This window comes from Lissotriton helveticus, chromosome 5_1 (assembly GCF_964261635.1).
Source record: "Lissotriton helveticus chromosome 5_1, aLisHel1.1, whole genome shotgun sequence".
NCBI lineage: Eukaryota > Metazoa > Chordata > Amphibia > Caudata > Salamandridae > Lissotriton > Lissotriton helveticus.
In genome coordinates, this window is record NC_136065.1 from 666,596,989 (window position 1) to 666,618,118 (window position 21,130).

The 21,130-nt window shown below is 44.7% G+C and overlaps 1 protein-coding gene across 1 annotated transcript in view; it reads right to left on the reverse strand.

Annotated features, from left to right (window-relative positions):
- ADAMTS14 (ADAM metallopeptidase with thrombospondin type 1 motif 14) overlaps positions 1-21,130 on the reverse strand; it is a 602,768-nt gene that overhangs the window by 139,498 nt on the left and 442,140 nt on the right. The window contains exon 12 of the mRNA XM_078640432.1: positions 6,301-6,476. Coding sequence (XP_078496558.1) covers positions 6,301-6,476 — 176 coding nt within the window. The remainder of the gene's footprint in view (positions 1-6,300; positions 6,477-21,130) is intronic.

Below are 21,130 nucleotides of genomic sequence, written 5' to 3' on the forward strand. Positions count from 1 at the left end.
GAATAAGCATATCAGACAAACAATGGACGTTCTGCTGCACTCAACTTGAAAACTTGTCGCCTAACTACAGGCTGAGATTAATTCACTTCAACTTCCTGCATAGAACGTACCGCACAGCTGCGCAACTCTTTAAAATGGGGTTACTAGCTGAGTCTCGGTGTTGGAGATGTGGAGCTGAGGACGCAGATTTCTTTCACCTCACATGGCAATGCACGCCCATACAGCACTATTGGGTAGAGGTATTTTCGAAACTAAGACAAATAATAGGGGAACAGCTGGCTCCTGATCCGCTAATGGCCCTACTGGGGTTTGTGGCAAGCATACCCAGTGCCTCAAGGAAATTAGCCGCATTGTTGATCTTACTGGCGAAAAGGCAGATTGCACTACATTGGAAGCGGGAGGCTCCTCCGAAGACTGTGGGCTGGATTAATTCTGCGCTATACTGTCGAGATCAACTGACCACATATTGGGAACTCCTACCTCTGAGATCTAGACCTGCTGATATCTGGCAGCCCCTGACGACCTGGCTGACTGGGGAGGAGATGGACGAGTGAAGCGGCTGGTACAGTGGCAAAAGAGCCTGAGGCTAGAAGATAGACAGGACACATGGAGGTTACAACGCAGTGTGTGGTGGAACGAAGGGGAGGTGAATGGATGATATGGCGATTGAGGGAGGATGGGCGTTGGCCGTGACACTGCGTGTGGACGGATGGGTGAGGTGAGTGTTGCGGGGATGCCTGATGGACTGGTCCCCCCCCCCTTATTGAAAGATACCGAGAGACAATCTTGTGGTGGTGACATTTTACTCTTCAAATTGACGAATTGTTCATGAAAATGCACAAAGAGCTTTTGGTTTGGTTGTATAGGTTCTTATAAAACTCATGCTGAATGATATGTACAAGTGTGTAAAAACGCGACCGCACGGTGTGGTCCCAATTATGCTACTAATGCTGCCTGCCTCCGGGTTGTTGGCTAAAAAGCGGTGTAACAACTTGTATAACTCAATAAAGTTTTTGAAAAATTAAAAAAAAAAAATAATAATTTTAAAAAACTGTCTCCTATTGGCCATCGCAAGTACCCTACGGTGACCCAGGATTCTTGGGGAAGTCCAAACCCACCATTGACAGTTGCGAGCTCAGTGTGCAACCATACTCTTCCATATGTACACAACTCTCTAGCACCACCAGTGTTCCCTCTTGCCTACTAGTTCCCTTATAGAGGTCTCCTCTGCCTTTTAACTAGTCCTTCTCCCCTACCTCTACCCCACATCCCTCTCAGCTTTTGTGTCCACTAGGCCCACTTCCTGGGATATGCCCCAGTAGTCTTACAGATCCACAAGCTCTTGCTCCTTTGCTACTCTCTCTTCATCTCACCCTGTGTATTGGCCACAAGACACTTCATCTGCTCCAATGGTGCTCCGATCCTTCACCATTATTATGCTCAATGTGAATCAGTTGACAAACATATGAAATATAAACTATATTGTCCTACCTCACCACTGAAAAAGCCCCAGTCTGATAAGACATTAACAGGATTTTACAGGTTCCAGTTTGGAAACCCTGGCATTTCAACGTAGCGTGTCACTGGTCACCCCACTGGAAATCAGGACTGAAATCTCACATGATTACCTACCTCAAGGATATTCAGGGCTCTGTCACCTCAACCCAAACTCTATGGGCCGTAGCCAAAGCCACTCTCCGAGGCCAACTGATGAGCGATATGACACTGGCTAACAAACAGTGAGCGCAGTGGCAGGGCTACCTTGGAGTGTGATATTAGAACCCACAATCGCGCGTAAGCTAAAACACCCCCTTCAAAGATTAGGTGTGCACTGAAGAAGGACAAAATAGAACTTGACTCCCTCTATATGTCTAGGGTGGAACTCACACTCTACAAACACAAAGCCTGTCATTACAAACAAGGAGAGAAGATGGGCAGACCTCTTGCTGCACAATTCCAACAACGGGAAGCCACGGTGGACATACCAGCCATCAGAGACGGTTCAGGGTGCTTACTCTGAGACCAGCAGGGCATTGTTGATGCATTCAAGCCTTTTCTGTGAATCGCTATAGTCTACACATCGAGGATGAGGAAGACTGGGTTGAGGCTTTCTTTGCTAACATTATTCTGCTGAGAGTCAATGATGACAGCCGAGCTCTTTGGCGAGGAAGATCACCAAGACGGAAATGGTGTTGGCAATCTCCAACCTCCTGTCAACAAAGCCTCATGGAGAATATAGGTTCCCTGGAGAATTTTATCATTGGGTCAAGGATGACAGAGTGGACCTACACACCACTTTTCAGGAAGTGGAACAGAAGAGGGCCATCATGTCCAACAAAGCTGTGATTACAGTCCTGCCAAAACCAGGCAAGGAACCCCTGCTTTGTGGCAGCTACCATTCAATCTCTCTCCTGAACATGAATGCTAAGATACTGGTGAGCATCCTGGCACAACTTCATTGCGAACGTTTGTTGGGTCTACACTGTATCTACTGCTCAGGTCAACTGTTGCTAGTTCCTATTGGAAACCTATTCGGTGTAGAGAGGTACCAAGCAGGGATGCCAACTCTTGCCTCTGTTATTTCTTCTGTTAATAGAACCTCTGGTGCCACCATCTGCTAGCCTCCCCAGAAAGTGGCTATACCTACCACAGTAGGAAGGGCAAAAGAATTGTTGTATGTGGATGAAATCTTGCTCACGCTCACAGACCAGGGCAGGCCACTTCCATCTCTGATGTCCCTTAGATTAGCCTTCTCTAAGATCTTGGTATATGAAATCAATTGGTACAATAGTGAGGCACTACCCATGCCATGTGTTACAACAGCACCCAGGATGGCGTGGGTAGGGGCTTGGAGAATAAGAGAACGGAGATGGAAGCTAACCAAACTCTGGTTCAAGCCCTTGTGTCTATTTTGCACAAACAGGGAACACACCATAGACAGGCACATTTATCCTTCTTCCTTTTAGTTGGAGACCAATCTGGACACTTTGAAGGGAAAGACAAAATAAGTGAGCGTAGCAACATTTACTAGAGGGAGGAAGGAAGGACTTGTCTGCAGCAGCCTCAACTACTACACCTGCACACCAATAGAGACATTAAGAGACCAACCCTTGAGGTGGAGGTAGTCAGCTTAAGTCAGGGAGGAAGCAAGGTGCTGGAGGGTATGAACATTGCCCAATAAATTGAACACAGTACACAGTACACAACACACGGGAGGAGAAACAACACAAAGCAGAAGAGGAAATATTTTTAACTTAAAGTACTGTAGATGCACAATTGCAACAAATGGATGCCTTTAAACTTTCTGACTTTCTCGTACATAGGTGGGTACCTAAGACCACACACACATAACACCAAGAGTGCACAAGTCAAAAGTAAAACATGAGGCCTCTATGAGATTAGTTCACCATAAGGATAGAAGCAGTCTAATTGGAATAAGATAGCCTATCTATTTCCCACTTACTCACAAATACCTATCAACTGTCATCGTTGACATCTTCACCTAGATCACCTTGTAGCCAACAACACTTTACAATAAGCAACTCATACATTGTTTGGAAAAGTGACTCTGCAAATCCCAGAATACCAAAAAGGGGATGGCTAAAAAGACACAACCAAATTAAGTCAGCCCCGCATTTTGGGGCCAGTTGGTAGTCCTGACCACCACCCAGCTGAGGTGCAAACATTAGGCCATTGCATCAGGGCTTTTAGTGTTCTGATGCTGGAAATGTACTAATTTTACCCCCCAAGGAACAGCAGTGAGCACTGTAAAGTATCCTGCCCATATTATTTCTTATGTTGTGTTAAAATCTAAGGGGTAGAGGATCAATTTCCCTATCTCTTTGAACCAATAACAAAAAGAAGAGTGATAATAATAGATAAGTGTTATGTGTATAACCCTCTGCAAAGGACATTTGCTATGCAATTATTATTAACAATTCATTACATACACTTAGGGCCAGATGTACATCATTTGCAATATATATTTTTGTGCAGCTAAATTATTTTGTCAACCAACCTATGTTTTAATAGGTTGGTTTGCACAATAAGAATTTGGAGTGAGAAACAATCCAACCTACCCCATTACTCTTCATGAATTAGGTACCAAATTGTGACTTACTCCAATGGATGGCCATCAGAAGAATGGTGGCCTGCTGTCAGCAGATCACTATGGGCCCGATGTAGGTCGCCAAATACCGGTCGGTAACGGCCGATTTCGGCCGTTACCGACCGGTATTTGGGATTTGGCATGTAGGTAGGCTTAATTTACAGAATCTGTATATTTACCGATTCGGTAAATTTACCGATTCTGTAAAATACCGAATCGGTAAATTTACCGAATCGGTAAATACAGATGTAGGTGGCACTGAAAACAGTGCCACAGGCCATTACCGATTTGTTAATTACCATGTAATACTATTACATGGTAAATAACGAATTCCAGTGTACATGCACATCTGTGCATGTACACCTGTGCCATGTGGCACACAGACATGCCCTAAGGGCATGTATGTGTGTCACATGGCACACAAGCCAGAAACAGGGGTGCAACAGGGTGTCAAAGTGACACCCTGTCCCCCTTGTAAAATCGGTAATTTTACCGATTCGGTAATTACCGAATCGGTATTTGCTATTGAATCCTATGGGCTTCAAGGCCCATAGGAATCAATGGCAAATACTGATTTGGTAATTACCGAATCGGTAATTACCGAATCTTACCGATTCAGTATTTTTCCCGAATTGTTTTACCTACATAGCAATTACCGATTAGTAAATACCGAATCGGTAAAATTCGGTATTTACCATTCGGTAATATGCTATTACCTACATCTGGGCCTATGTCTGTTATCTCAGTTTCAATTTTTTTTTGGTTTTAAATGCAGCCCTTATGTGCTGCATTTAAAATGTTGTTTTTTAAAATTCCACTGGACCACTTTCCACTCCAAACTTTTGTTTTACATTATCAACAGGAAAGCATCTTAAGATGACCACTTTGCCTTTGTGAATGGGTTACAACCACCTTGGCAGAGTTGGTAACCGAAGAATGGTTTGCAACTCAAATTATGGGAGCAAAAAAATGTTACATAGCATTTTGAAATGCAATTTAATAGGGATGCTGTACCCAACCCTTCCAAATTTCGATTTGTTTCTAAACCCATTGTGTGATTTGGCAAGGAAGTGCTTGGCAATCTATTGTTTCTGTGATGGTTAACAAAGAAATGGCCCTTGTATTCACTATCCAAACCAAAGACCTTCTGTGAGCCCTTCTTATACTATTCCAAAATGTATGTACCTACTCTCACTGCATGTCCTCCTTCCAGCAGTCTTTCAAGTCTTACCAAAATGTTAACATGTTTTAAAAAATTCAACGAGAAAGCTTATTTTCCCATTCACTGAACCACTCTTATGTTGCTGTCATTGCTCGGGCCATGCCCCCCAAACAAATATTCCTGGCTACTGGCCTGAGGCTTCACAGTTTTACTTTAAGGTGCGAGCAGAAAGCACAGTTCTGGGCCAGGGTACTATGCTGCTTGTCACAATTTTGTTTGATAATAAAACCTTCATATAATTCTCCCTAGTGAGATGCACATGTCAGGACTACCCTCTTTCTCCAATTTATTTTTTAGCAAAGGTTAAAGTGGTGATCTTCTAAAGGAGATAACTTTATTATTCAACGTAAACATTAAGAACACTATGGAAAACAGACCTTTTGGCTTACAATGACCATATACACATCTCAGTTCTTGGAAACACTCTTCAAGCAGCCCTGATGAATTTAAACAGCTATGCTAGATTGTTGATGTCCCCCATATATGGTCCCACTTCCAACTGCCTCACTTACAAGTCAATTTTATGGAGGCTTGTGGGGGTTCTCAGCATATAGCCCCATTTATGTTATCAATAATAATGAGCCGGCGTTGCAAGGGAGCTGCCCTTATTTTCTTTGGAATGCCCCTATGGATGTGAGGTGATACACACCCAATCATGTACTGGAGGGGACAGTGGCTTCTGCTGAAGGTGATGTCAGGTAGGCAGAATTCCATACCTCTCACCTCCCATTTCATGTATATGAACTTCTACCCATTACCTGATCCGCTCCATATTCTCCTCTGAGTAACTAAAAATGCATTTTCATATACCTTTTAATATTTTCCGAGGTTAAAAGAGTTGATACAATTTGTTGCTGCTTTAAAATCATTATGAATAGTGCTGGATCATTTTAAAACAATAAGTTGAAACGGCTTAATTGACCTTTGACACCAATCACAATCAGATGTACAGCCAGTGACCTGTCCTCACCATCATGATGCTCATACGGAAGCCACGTGTGCTTGGAGCTCTGGTGAGTGTAGTAGGAGTTGCGTTGAGAGCACTGCTGTGCTCGGAAATCCTCAAAGGGCCCTCGACATTCTTCACTATTGCAGATCTGGTACTCGTAGGTGGAGCCAGGACAGTCGCGTCCTCCATAGGCAGGTCTGGAATAAAACCAGGTTAGTTAGAGAGTGGCAGAAGTGTTAACATCATAAAATATATAAAAGTGGCCGACATGGAAACAGGTCATGACAATTATCTCTCAGGGTGCAATTAAATTCCGTATAAGTGTGTTTTCAAGCTCTATATATAATCTGAAAGTTGGTATGTACTAATTTTGGGCACTGAATACCCAAAATTGATTTTACTATTTTGTGGGATGACAAGCAGACCATAAATCATTCTCCTTACCCCTTTACGGTTATAATGTAACCCCCACGTTATCACATCATTAAACAATTTGGGATCTTAAAGGTATAAAGACGAAGAGTGATTCACCATATTATATCAAGGTCCATAAACACCAGTTGCTGCTGGAAAAATCCAATGAGTAAGTGACAAAATTACTGTTCAATCACAAGCTGAATAAAAATACTGCATTGCTTATTTTCTGCTTGTTTTGTACCACTAAGGTCCTATTGGGATGTCAGACTACCCAGGAAACATGCAAGCGGCCTTTCCATTATTAAAAGTTAGTTCATCTCCTACATATTCACAGTGGAGATCCTGCGAGCTGTTTGGAGTTAGTCATTGTTTACTCTACAAGCCCAGCCCTAATCTAAAGTTGGGCTGCAGGCAGAAGCATGGCTTGCAAACCAGAACGACCAGTACTTAGGGATGGATACCCCGGAATACATTGGCATTTAATGAAATATTCTGAGAACAAAATATCACAGTCAAGGGAAGAAGAGTTTACAGACTACACCCCAAAATACATTTTTACATAAATCTATGCAATTGCATTTTCTGTACGACCACCTGGCTTTTGTCGCTGCCAAGTTCGAGAGAAGAGTGTTGAGGGGCGTCATTTAGAAAGTATCTGTAGTAAATACGGATCATGCTGGAATGTGTAGCTCTGCTTTACTACAGATCGTTGTTAGTTACAGGTTGTTCTGGTGGCATGGTGGCATGGCTGGCTGGTGAGCATAAAAGTAATGGACAATGGGAAAGTGTCATTTAGAGCTCAGTGGAGCAGAAGGCCCACAATGCTTCAGTCCTACCAAAGGCATGGTTTCACCTAAGAGCTGGGGAAGGGCGTGGCTTACAAGCCGGTTGGCTCAGCTGGTACAACCTTTGACCTGATGGTCCATCCATCACAGGGCAATCTGGGCACAGTCATAGTTTCCATACCCGTGACCTCCAAGCAGGGCATGGCACCCTTGCTTGCCCTTTATCATTAGTAAAAATAAAAGCAGAATACCAAGAAAGCCATGCATGCGGGTGAGAGCAGTAATAGAACATATTGTGGCCATAAAGTTCATCTTTCGAGATCGGCCTATCGACTTAAAGTCATAGCACAACTCACTCATTGGACCGTGATTTGCTGTCTATCGACTTATTAGATCTCGATTATATGGATTGTCTCTTATGACATGAATAATTAAACGTATGAAAGGCTACTGAGGTACAAGTCATATGAACAGATTTCTCATTAATAGACCTAACACAATTGTTTTACAATCAAAATTATTTGACAGCCTTAGTTGGTTTTTAATGATATTTACAAAACTCTTCATGGCTAGTAGAAAGGGTTAGTATTTTGGATGTGCAAGCATTTTTACCACCGATCGAGTAATAGGGCACTATAAATGACATTTAAAAGGACTGAATGAAAAAGTTGAGCTATTGTTGTGATCTGGATTATTTTAGCACAAACACATTTCATTTCAATTTCTTTTTAACAGTTGGTAAAGTCAATCGTATGTTATGTCTTGGTACCATTTAATTGCAAGCATATTTTCACATTATTTCGTTTTTGACCAATTGCCTTTCAAAGAAAAAGGATAGGTAGTAAACATACAGAAGGAAGCCGAACGTGTATTTAAAAATAAAGAAACATGTTGCTGAAGAAACTCCAATGCACGAATAATTATTTAATGGTGTATGGATACACATTCTCTAGATTTAGCAAACAGATCTAAAAGATTACTAATAAGCACTGGGAAATATTACAAACTGATCCAACACTATAGAGTATCTATGCTACAAAAGCAATATTTGTTTAACATAACTTAAAACACTCTTTAGTTAAGTCACATAAAATGCTAGAAATCATTTTTAAACACTAGTAAATTAAAATGGAAAAGAAAATATCAAACCATTGTTTGTTGTGTGTACCTCGTAATAGAGTGATACAAACAAGAGGAAAGCACATCACCCAGACAAATAATTAATCAATACAGATAAAAAAAAAATTCCATTTGCGTTACAATTTTTTGTATGTAATGCATACATTGTCCTTCTGGATAATGGTATGAATTCAATATTGATAAAGTTGAAAGGCAGTCAACATAAGCGTCACATCATGGTTACAAATTTAAGATCACCTTTGGTAGGAAATGTAATGGATGACAAACATCTTGTGTCACTACTGAAATTGCAAATATTAGAAGCACTATCAAAATGAACACCAGGTAAGAACCAAGAAAAAGGCCTATTGCGACAAGAAGCTTGTTGATACCATACATTTCAAACGTCTCTGATGGTTTAAATGAAAAAACGACGTGTCTTGCTTCTTAGAGTGATATAAGCTTAAATATCAGAAGCCTAGATTTTTGTCCTAAGTGCCTTGCTGCTTTAGAACTGTCTTCCCTTTACCCCTGCTGAACAGAGGTAGAGTACCTGTGTCCCCCTTCCAACATGGTTAAATGGGCTTGTTCCTAATTGTCATATTTAGAAAAAGTGCACCCAGGGCCTGGAAGTTTTAAGGAATGCTAGTAATAATTTATTGAATACCTTTTAAAATGTATTACAATAAAAGCCAAAAAAATGACCTACGAACAAATGTACATCTGTTTTCTTTGTGAAGTACCAAAACAGAATAAATAATTGGACTTAAAAAAACACAGGCGCATGGACCAAAGAGTAGAAACCACAAGTCAGATCGTAAGCCCTGGTTGACAGCACTTTATACTGTTCGACTGTGGTGATCTAATTGGCCATAGCTCTGACTTCCTGGTTACAACTGTCTGCGGTTTTTAATCTGTCATATGCTACATACAGGAACTTGGTCAATTTCCCAATAAAGCCATTGATTTGTAGAAAACAATCACGCCCTTCGCGCTTCTTTTATTGTTCGAAGTGAAAATGTCTTGAAAGTTGGCTGCACATATTTCCTTTGCATGTCACACAAGCGAGACAGAGACATGGAATGTGTTCTAAGGATTGGTTGGTGTTAGTACAGAGCCTACAAGAGCATTGGGTATGTATGGTATTGCAGGAGCCCTCTAACTGCTTCAGGGAGATAAGAAGTCGAAAGCTTAAAAATGTTTGTTTTGTTGCGGCCTGCAGGTTTGAGTCAATATACTGCTGCCTATGAAGAAGATAGGATTTCTAAAGATACCCTGCTTGCTTGTAAAGGGACACATTCACCAAATCCCACATTCAGAATGGCTCAAATAGACCTTTTCTAGTAACATATTTAGAGGTACATTTTTACATCTTCAGCTGGTGGTAAACTGTGTTCTTTGAGTGAGGCAAGAATGTTATTAACTGAAAGTGGTGAAGGGATCAAAGGATTAAACACAAGATCTTGATAAATTATGCCCCACTGTTAGAGCTGGCATCCTCGGCGTGGTTTCCCCTGTCTTTTTGCCTCTGCCTCTTGTATTGTTGCTGTGTACTGGATTTCGATTTTTCTGGTCCTGATGCTGTGGGCACTTTGCCACTGCTGATCAGTGCTAAAGTGCAAGTGCTCCCTATGTAAATTATGGTAATGTATTGGTGTTTCCATGATTGCCTTATTTGATTTACTTGTAAGACCCTGGTACAGTGCACTGTGTGTGACAATGGACTGTAAATCAAATGCTGCTAGTGGGCCTGCAGCACTGACTGTGCCACCCACACAAGAAGCCTTTCAAAAGCTTCACAGATCTGCCACTGCAGTGTCTGCCCGCAGTTTTAAACTGCCATGTCGAACTGGCAAGTGCACTCACTTGCCAGGCCCTACCCTTCCCTTTTCTTACATGTAAGACACCCCTCAGGTTGTCCCAAGGTACCCTCATGGGCAGGGTGCAGTGTATGTGAAAGGTTGAACATATACTGGTGTGTGTGATATGTCCTGATAGTGAAATACAGTGTATCTTGTTTTTCCCTATTGAACGGCTCTCTGTCCCATAGGATAGAATGGGAGATACTTTGTAACATCTTACAAGTATTACTTCCCAGAATTTAAAAACACATCTTTTAGTAAAGGTGGTTTTTAAATTATGTGTTTGAAAATGTAACTTTTAGAAAGAAGGCATTTTCTTGCTTAACCATCCTGTGTGCGTCTGCTGGGTTGTGGATTTACTGTCTGGCTTTGGAGTGACAGGGGCTGGGGATGTGCATTCACTGTTGACAGCCACGGGGGGGGGTGAGGTGTGTCCTGCCTTTCCTGGATGAGTCAAGGCTGGTATGAATAGACCTGGGCTGCATTTAGAGTAGTGAGAGGAGATTTCCTTGCACCTGAATAGGCTTGGTCTGCCTCACACAATACGGTCTCCATCTCCTTCCAGGAAGCTGGGCAAGAGAGGACAGAACTCGTTTGGACTGAGCTAAGAGACTACATGCCACAAGAGAACAAAGGAAAATGTGGTATAAATATTAGGGCCCAGACCCCAGAACTTTAGATTACTTCTGGACACAGGAGGAACCTCTGCCAAGGAGAATAGCTGGGAAAGCTGAAGGAGAAGTACTGCCCCTGTGCTATGAGCTGTGTGGGGTTGGCTTGCAGTGGATGTTCCTGCCAAGGAAAGGACAAAGACTAAACTTTGCTATGTATACTGCTTGAAGATCTCCAAGGGCTTGGTGTAGAGCTTGCCTCCAGTTCTGAAGTCTCAGGGAGACAAAGACTTCAATATCTCGGTCCTGCACCTGGAACTAAAGTTTCAGCTGTCACAGAGGGAAATAGCAACTCCGAGGACGGCGTGCGACGCCACAACCTGCAACAAAGCCGTGGGCACCGCCCATGAAGTGCATAACACACCACCCTGACTTTCACTGCCGTCCCGACACCTGCCGAAGCCGCACCGCACCAACTTTGATGCCATCACCGAGGCTGTTGCCCTGCACCAGTCGTGGCGCTCACAATGCATCACCCTGACAAGGGTGACCTTCCGAATCCATTGACCCCGCACCCTCGTAAGGAACCGACGCCTTAACGTCACTGCGACGTCACCTCCCCGGCAACAGTAAGGAGCCTATGCCTCACCTCCTCTGCTTCACAGTAAGGAACCAACGCCTCATCTCCCCTGCGGTCGTAAGGAACAGACACCACCCGGAGCCATCGAAGTATCACCTCCCCAATGCCATGCACCATCTTTCTTTTCATCGTTTGCCAAGGTAGTGTTCTTTGGGGTCTGTCCGACTCCGGGCCTAACACCATGCACCTCGCGGTCGCCGCCGTACTGTTGGATTTTCATCTGTCACGAAGTTGTAATAGCCCCAGGGGGAGCTATTTGTTGCTACACGCCTTATTTTTGTGAATAACCTATAGTTGATGATATCTTGACATATGTCTGCTGTATATTTATCATTTTGGTCTTGTTTGGTTTGGATAAAGATTTCCCATTTTTCTAAGATGCTGTGGTGTCCACTTGTAATGTTTTCACTGCGTTACTGTATGTGTGCACAAATGCTCTACACACTGCCTCTGAGATAAGCCTGTCTGCTCATGCCAAGCTACCAAGGGGGTGAGCAGGGGTTGTCTAAGGATTTAACTCTCTTACCCTCACTAGAAGCAAGTTTCCCTACTTGGACAAAGGTGCAATCTATTGCCAACTAGAGACCCCCATTGCTAACAGCTACATTCAATCTTCTTTTGACATAGCACGTTCACTGAACAGATTTAATAAAAGGAAGATTAAAATGAGTCATAACATGAGGAGTCAAGATGTGATGGTTGGATAGGGATCTCACGTTCAGTATGTAAATGATTTCCAGCTTGTCTAAATTCTTGCTGTTGAATGCAATAGGAGCATATGACAAAGTTGGAACAAGTTTGGCATTTAGAGCATTAATTGTCGAATTGATAGCACAGCCGCTGTATAATTGTGTGACCCTTTTTAAAGCTTTAGTCACCATTGAAGACTTTGATTTTAGATTTTTTCAAATGAAGAGAAGAGGACAGCTTTGTATGCAAGATGAAGTCTAAGTAATCATAGGTATCAGCAGTTTCAACTGGTTTTTGTTTACGTTTCCAGTTGAATTTCCTTGTCATCTTCCCAAAGAAAAAAAGTTTTGTCTTTGCAATAATAACAGACAGCTGTTTATCTGATTAAATTTGTTAAATGTGGTAAGCAGACACTGAAGGTCTATTACAGTGAGAGCAAATGGCGCGGTCCTCGGCATATGCTAAATGTATAATCAGAAGATTTTCCAATTTTGGAGGAAGAACCAGGGCCGGACTGGGAACCAAAACAGGCCCTGGCAAAGTGCTCGGCCGCCCCCCTGCCCCCCGGGCGGGAGGGGGCGAGCGCTTTGCCAGGGCCGCTTTTCAGCCGATTTTGTTACAGGGCCGATTTTGCAGCTATGCTGCAAAACCGGCTCTGCAACAAAAACGGCCCCCAGGGCCCAAAACCGGCCCCCACCCTTGCGGCCGACCGGGGGATTGCCAGGTGCCCACAATGGTCAGTCCGGGCCTGGGAAGAACCTATGTCTGTAATATATGGAGAAAAATAAGTGGGGCTAGGACACAGCCTTGCTTGAGCCTGTTTTCTAATGTGACCTTGGGAGAAATGGCTGATTTGCCCGTCAATTTGACTTGCAGCAATGATTTGGAACAGTGAGACATTAACATGTGTTACAGGTCGCTGTCAATGCCTAGAGCAATGAGTTTAGACCATTGGATGGTTTGATTTATTGTATTCAACGTAACTGGGTGATATACAAAGAAGACATATATTAATCTTTCATGGCATAGAGCCTTTACTATAAGAAGTGTTAGTGCCATTATGTTGTCCATTTTTGCACATCCAGGTATGAAGCCTGTTTGAAATACAGACAAAAGATTGTCAGTAGGTGCCGAGTCTGTTAGATGAGATAGTAGATATTTCAAAAATAATTTCCCTTCCATGTCCAAAAGGGCTATAACCCGGTAATTGACTGGATCACTACTGGGTCCTTTTTTACGAACTGACTGAATTATGTATCCTTGCCAGGAAGCAGGTACCTGGCGGGAATATCGAACATGATGCAAAGTGTGCATCAAAATCCGGCTCCACGATGATGGATCATGCTTCATTATCGATATCGGAATCCCAATGGGACCAGTAGCTAGAGAATTTCTGCATTGAATTAGTAATGATGCTATCTCATTCTCCGAGATTTACATATGGTTGTGGACAGATGTAATGGCAGTACACAATGTGGAAATTAGACAAGAAAAGTGTGTCATTAGTTAGTTTTCTCTAATTTCAAAAGGGATATAATAGTCAGTTCCAGTCCCAAATTGGTTCTAAAATTTTTCACATTTTTTGTAATGATTGCCTTATGAAGCTCAGCCTACCTTTTACCAAGTTCATTGATTTGATGCCTTGAAGAAGTTTCTGTATGATAATATGAGGTGCCAAATGGAACTAGTGCGCTCTGAGCAAACTTTCATGGTCTTTCTGTAGTGTCTCTTCACACTGCAAGTTCAATAAGTGGATCAATTGGGGCCGGAGTTCCTGGAAGGATGGGTCTTTGGTCTGTAGTTCAAGGATGATAGGTGATTGAAAACTGTTTTTACGTAATCTCAAAATTTCAGTCCGAGTTTGGCCATCAATATTAGTATTTTTTAAGTTTCCCTAGTTCTTTGATCAACTTTGGGTTGTTGCCCAGTGTCATCAGTTTGTCTGGTAACTTGCTTTTCCATACTACTTTCTTAAGGTTCACAGCCATAGACTGATTCACCGGGAAGTGCCTAAAATAGGAATAAAAGTATTTGAAAGGGATCAGCTGGGGATTTCCCTTCTTGTCACAACCTCATAGTTTTTGCAGATATCCAAATGTGATAAGTGTAATAAAGTGAAATGAATAGTGAAGCTGCTCTTGTTGCAGGTTGATCGTATGCCAAATGGCTAGTAAAAAAAAGTTTTAAAGTTCAGCAAATTTAAACTTATGCTTTTCAGATTCCTGCAGACATAGCATGTGATTTAAGAAAAAGGTCAAGTCGTCATGATTATTATTCAATGTGTGGCCAATCCCAGGGATGTTCCATGACCATATCTGATGTTTTGATGCTGGCCCTCATTATTCAGATTCAAGATGTTCGGTTTTATTTTCACTGTTGCTGGTGTTTTTTGGTTTAAATGTGTTCTTAGATGGCGACGAGTAACTTGTAAACTTGAATTGAACAGGCATAGGTGGATAGTTTGGTTTTTCAATTTGAATGGTGGGAATTCCCCACTACACTAGGATGAGATGATCTGTTCCAAGGACCAGGTTGTCTGTGTTCGTTCTAAAGCAGAGTTTATACCTGAAAGAAACCACACCGTCTTCAGATTTGTTGAGGGAACAGATTTAAGTTTAGAAAAATATCTTAATATCCTTATTATATTCCGCCAGTTCAGAATGTCCTGAAGACCTCTCGTTTGATAAAATGGCATAAGGTCTAAGGATTGTCCTTTTATAAGTCAATGTAATTGACCAATATTGTCAAGAATCTCCTTTTGTTTAGGGATCCACACTGAGCTGAAGCTGTTCTGGACCTATTCCAAATGAGTCGGGATTGTGCATCAGAACGTATTTCTCTTTTTCTCTTGTTACCTTTGTATCGGGTGCACTTTTTTTCTAGTTTAATATAGCGCGAACTAGACCCGAGACATCGGGTATCAGAGCGCTTTACATAGCACCAGTTTCTTTACAGAAGGACACATTCATTTTTGTTAGGCACAGGGAGATTGAGTGATTTGCCCAGAAACACAGGATGTTGAGCATCGTTGCCGAGACTCAAACCCGGTTTCCCAGCTTCGAGTTCGACCGCTCTAGTCATAAGGCTACGTCCCCTCCCTTTTTTGTCTTGCTAGGGGAACTTCCACCATTTCCGTTCAAGGTCTGGTGTTTCTTTGGGCTCTTGTTGCACAGTTTATTGACCAGCAATAGGAACCCATTTGAGACTTGGTGTAGTAGGTTCATCATTGGTGTGGATGGCTCCTTTAAATTGGAATTAGGTGTTGCCTGAGTTGCGGCTATGTTTGCCTGGTAATCAGAAATTTGAGTTGATGCTATTGTCGGTGATGATGGTTCCTCTATCTTTGGTTTTTGTGCCTTGCCATCCTGGGCTGGTGCTGATGGAACTAAAGGCAACTGTGAAACTGGTGAATCATTCTTTGCTGCTACTTGACTGTAGGGTGAAATATTATTAGGATCTGTACTAGGCAATGCAGTACTTCCTTGAGAAACTCCCCAAGTGGTGGTGCAATTAGTGTTAGAATGAATGTTTAGCGTAGCACTCTGCGTTGATGTTTCGATCATCATTTGTTGCTTGTTCTTGAAACTTGAATATGTTTGTTATTCAGTAGGATGGTAATTGATGCCAGAGACAGTGGCTCTTTGGTGTTATCCAATTTTTTATTTATTTTTTCTGCCTTTTCAGACGTTGTTTGCTGATGTAGGTTTCGAAAGGTGTGAGATATGTACAAGTTCCTTTAGCACTTGCGATTTGGCCAAAACTTGACATAGCAGAGGGAGACCCAGGACTTCTGAAAGTTGCCATCAGGCGTTATTATGATGTTGGAACCGCCTGATGATTTTTGGAGGTCAGGCGGTCTTGAATAAACTGGAACGGTGTCAAGGATTTCTGAAGAGAATTCCTGTTGGCCTCCTGTTTAAGGTTCGAATGTCTTTGCATAGTAAGTAACTGTAAAAGACTGATTATATCATCCATTCTAGTCAAGTTGGAAATATTTTCAGTCACAATTGTGATTTTCCCATCAATTTTATCCAAGATTTTGTTAGTGTTATTTAGTGTAACTATTTCTGAATAGAGTGTTTAGAGTAAACTGCTTACTAGTAAGAATTGATTGAAAGTGCCATTCATTTTTGAGAGAGTAGAACTTATTGCACTCATTGTGTAAAGTACTGGATAGACTGAAGGAGTTGTTTCATCATTAGTGTTAGACGGGAAGAGATGAGCCATTTCCATGGCTCTTTCACTCTTTCACCCTTCAAAGAAGATGAGTGGTTGTTTCAGTTTAAGATGATGCTATCCATAGGGCGCTAGAGGGCGCGCTTACGGAATGGCTGCCTAACTACGCAGCTCCCGTACCTTGGTGAATGATCCTTCATTGATCCTGCGCCACGGGGTGCTGTATTGCCCCCAAAGATCGGATCCTGCACCAAGACACTACCCTTCACACTCGGTCCAAGTCTGGGGATTCTACGTGCTTCAGAACCGGAGCTGCGAGCTGCTGCAATCTGCCCGACTCTCGCTCTGGAGCTGCAGTAAGCGGATGCCCGGCAGCTGCTGTCCACGCGACCCCGGAGACTGTCGCGAGGTTCCAGGCCGCATCACATTACGGCCACCAAGATCCTGGTTGGGTCGTCGTGCGGGGGCTGCCACGCAGCTAGGCGATTGCTAGCGACCTCGCCTCGAGACCCCCCCTCCTCCGACTACCGCTGGCTGTTCTCGCTGGCACTGAGAGGGGGCTGCTCCTCACACGGTGTTTAATGCTGCGGACCCTTAACAAAAGAGGGAGAGGGAGAGGAAGGTGTGGATTCTGTCTCCCCAAGTAATTATCATAAACAAAAGGAATCCACAAGGTGGAAGGTGGTTGCTACCACAATGGTGGGGAGCAACCTGGGTTGTTAAAATACCCCTCACACACCAACAGGCCCCTTGGTGTCATGCTTCATCATCGGGGTCTTCGCAAAACCTCTACGGAATGCGGCGTGCTACGACTTCACGGCTACGCAGGAGCACTTTTAGGTGAACTATGTGTTTGGTGTGTGGGTAAACAATGTGAGTGGTGAGGTGAAGGTGAAAAAATTAAAAAATACCTGGCACGTGAGTACAGAAAAATTTATTAAGTCTCCGGCTGGTATTATTAAAAGAGTGCTGTGATGGTTGTGGTCTACTGATTAGGGTAACCCAACCATGTCAGTGCGTCGACATGTTTCGGAGTTTGAAGAACTCCTTCTTCAGGACGAGGATATGCACTACTTATCCCCACCTTACTCACATGTGTGTAGATATAAAAGTGTGCTCTACAAAAAAAGATATGGTGAAAATGTACCTATCTATGTTTAAAATAAGGTCCGTTGCGCCCAATTGGCGATTCAAGACACTTATGGAAAGAGGTTTACATGGCCTCATGAGCCACAGCGTGTAGGGGGGGTCCGTTCTGCCAGGTAAGGCAACGGTTACTTTCAGGGCTTCCTGACTTCCTCCCTCTTCACGCGGCTCCGACGGAGCCGCGTGAAGAGGGAGGAAGTCAGGAAGCCCTGAAAGTAACCGGGGGACGGACCCCCCCTACACGCTGTGGCTCATGAGGCCATGTAAACCTCTTTCCATAAGTGTCTTGAATCGCCAATTGGGCGCAACGGACCTTATTTTAAACATAGATAGGTACATTTTCACCATATCTTTTTTTGTAGAGCACACTTTTATATCTACACACATGTGAGTAAGGTGGGGATAAGTAGTGCATATCCTCGTCCTGAAGAAGGAGTTCTTCAAACTCCGAAACATGTCGACGCACTGACATGGTTGGGTTACCCTAATCAGTAGACCACAACCATCACAGCACTCTTTTAATAATACCAGCCGGAGACTTAATAAATTTTTCTGTACTCACGTGCCAGGTATTTTTTAATTTTTTCACCTTCACCTCACCACTCACATTGTTTACCCACACACCAAACACATAGTTCACCTAAAAGTGCTCCTGCGTAGCCGTGAAGTCGTAGCACGCCGCATTCCGTAGAGGTTTTGCGAAGACCCCGATGATGAAGCATGACACCAAGGGGCCTGTTGGTGTGTGAGGGGTATTTTAACAACCCAGGTTGCTCCCCACCATTGTGGTAGCAACCACCTTCCACCTTGTGGATTCCTTTTGTTTATGATAATGCTGCGGACCCCCCGGACTGCTGCATCAGCCCTCCGCCTCGCTGCCGACTCTGCCTTGGGCGGCGCTGACCACTAGAACTGCCGGCCAGGAGCCGAGGCCGGCCCCCCTGCACCGGACACCACCGTCACGAGCTGCATTTGCCTTCTGCGGACCGCTACAAAATTCAGGAGTCGGGAACACTGTCGGGTGTGCTGGTGCTGCGTGGCTGCCCCACACGGGGGCCCTGAACTGCTCCTCTGTGCGGCGCTATACTGTAAGGCATGTAGCCTCGTTGGTCACCGCCATCATCTGCCTTGCTGGTCTGGATCCTGCCGCCTGCTGATGACACTGGTGCCCGGGCGTCTCCCCAGCCGGTCCTGAGCGGTGAGTGCCCACCACTACGACGACGTGCATCTGACTACACGACCCCCTACCCTTTCTTAGCGCTTGGAGGGCGCACAGCACTATTCCCTGACGGCGCCCCTACTGCACTTTATTGGGTCGCGCCACGACCGCGTTCTCCTGCCCGCTGCCGGCTGTGCCATCTCTGGGTGACCTGTGCCCATACTGAACTGCCCTGCCACTACATTTCTTGGTCTGTAGGGCGTCTCCGGACGCGGCCATGGTGCGGCCCGAGAATCGCCAGTCCAAGCTGAGCTTCGACAGCGTCCGAAAAGGCGCCAAATCGACACAGATGAACCCGGGGCCTGGCGTGTCTTCTCCGCAACCTACCCCGCCTCCAGTCGCTGATGTGGACCTTACCAGCCTGATTCAAGAGATGCGTCAGGGCTTCGCCACTGTCGTCGAGAAGGTGGACGGGGTCACGGCCCGACTGGACGCCTTGGTGCACAAGGTTGACCGCCATGAAGAACGCATCACGACCGCGGAGCAGCGAATATCCGACAATACCGATGTCACCACGACCCATACGGCGCAGTTGGCCAGAATGGACAATCTACTCCGGATTATAGCGGCTAAGAACGAGGACTTGGAAGCACGCAGCCGTCGGAACAACATACGCATAACGAATGTGCCGGAGTCCACAGACACGGGTAGGATGGAACTATACGTAGAGAAATTGCTCAGGAGCTCAATCGGAGAGGAGGCTTTTTCGCCTCAGTTTATTGTGGAGAGGGCCCACCGCTCCCTGGCGCCTCTGCCCCAGCCTGGCCTGCCACCTAGGCCCATAATTGCTCGTCTCTTGAACTATCGCGATCGTGACACTGCCCTCAGAGCAGCCCGGACTCACAGGTCACTACAATATAACGGGATTAATTTCTCCATCTATCCTGACTTCACGCCGATGGTTCAGGATGAACGACGCAAGTTTCTACCAGTGAAAAAAAAGCTGAGGGAGGCCCAAATAGACTATGCTCTCTTGTATCCCGCGAAGCTCCGAGTTACCCATCAGGGCAGGCAACGCTTTTTTACCAACCCGCAAAAAGCAGAGGACTTCCTAAAGACAATACGACGGGCGCGCGGGAACGATGGCGCTGCTGCAGGTGAACAGGAGAACGCTGACCTACCTCCAGCGCCGCACGATGACTAACTGTCCCTGTGCGCTTTGAGTAGAATCTTCTCCGTGCCGACTGACCTTCACGAAGCGGCTCGGACTTTGCAAGCTGGGGGTGATCCGAGACCGATGGACCTGCATACACCAAGGACCACTTTCTCGGCCCTAGTCTCCACCGAGGGTGGTACAGTTCTGGAGCTAGGGGCCGGGTAGTGGCAGTGCGCGCTCTATGCTATACCCCTACTGGGTGTTCCCCATTGCCTTGTTGCGATTTTTGCTGTTTGTGCTACTACTGTTGAGGGGGAGAGGGTGGAGGGGGGACTGCGGGGGGGATCCATGGCTTCTGGCATGATTGGGATGCTGGGGTGGGTGGGGGAGGGATGGGTTTTAAGAGGCTTGCATTGCTTAGACTGTGTGTATATGTGCCGAACTGGTGTATGTCCTGGCGCTGGTGGGGCTGGTGTGGACTCATTATGCGACCCCCTCGGGCGCCGTCACGTTTATGGTTGTTATACCTATGGCTGTTTTGAACACTAATGCGCGACTGACATGTTTATCTTGGAACATCCGGGGATTGAATAATGCTAAGAAATGCAGAAATGTTATTGCCTACCTGGATAGCCATCATGTGCAGGTTGCCATGTTGCAGGAGACGCATTTACCCGCACAGGGCGATGCCTCCTTTGCGAAGAAATGGGCTGGTACCCGTGTTTATTCCTCATACTCGACTTATGCAAGGGGTGTGGCGGTGCTCATTGCCCGCGGAGTGCCTTTTCAACGATTTGGAGAGGCGGTGGACAGGGAGGGTCGTTATGCTTTGTTGTGGGGTAGGGTGGGCAACAACGTCTATTTATTTGTATCCATGTATGCACCAAATGTTGATTCACCTGCCTTTTTTTCCACTTTATGGGGCAAGATTGTGGCTGACGGAGCGCGACACATAGTCTGGGGTGGAGATTTCAACTTAGCACTGGTTCCCTCCCTAGACAGAGCAGATGGCGTCAGCTCCTACAAACCCAGGGCCAGAGAGGCATTAGAGGGGGTCGTAGAGGAGGGCGAACTATTAGATGCCTGGAGA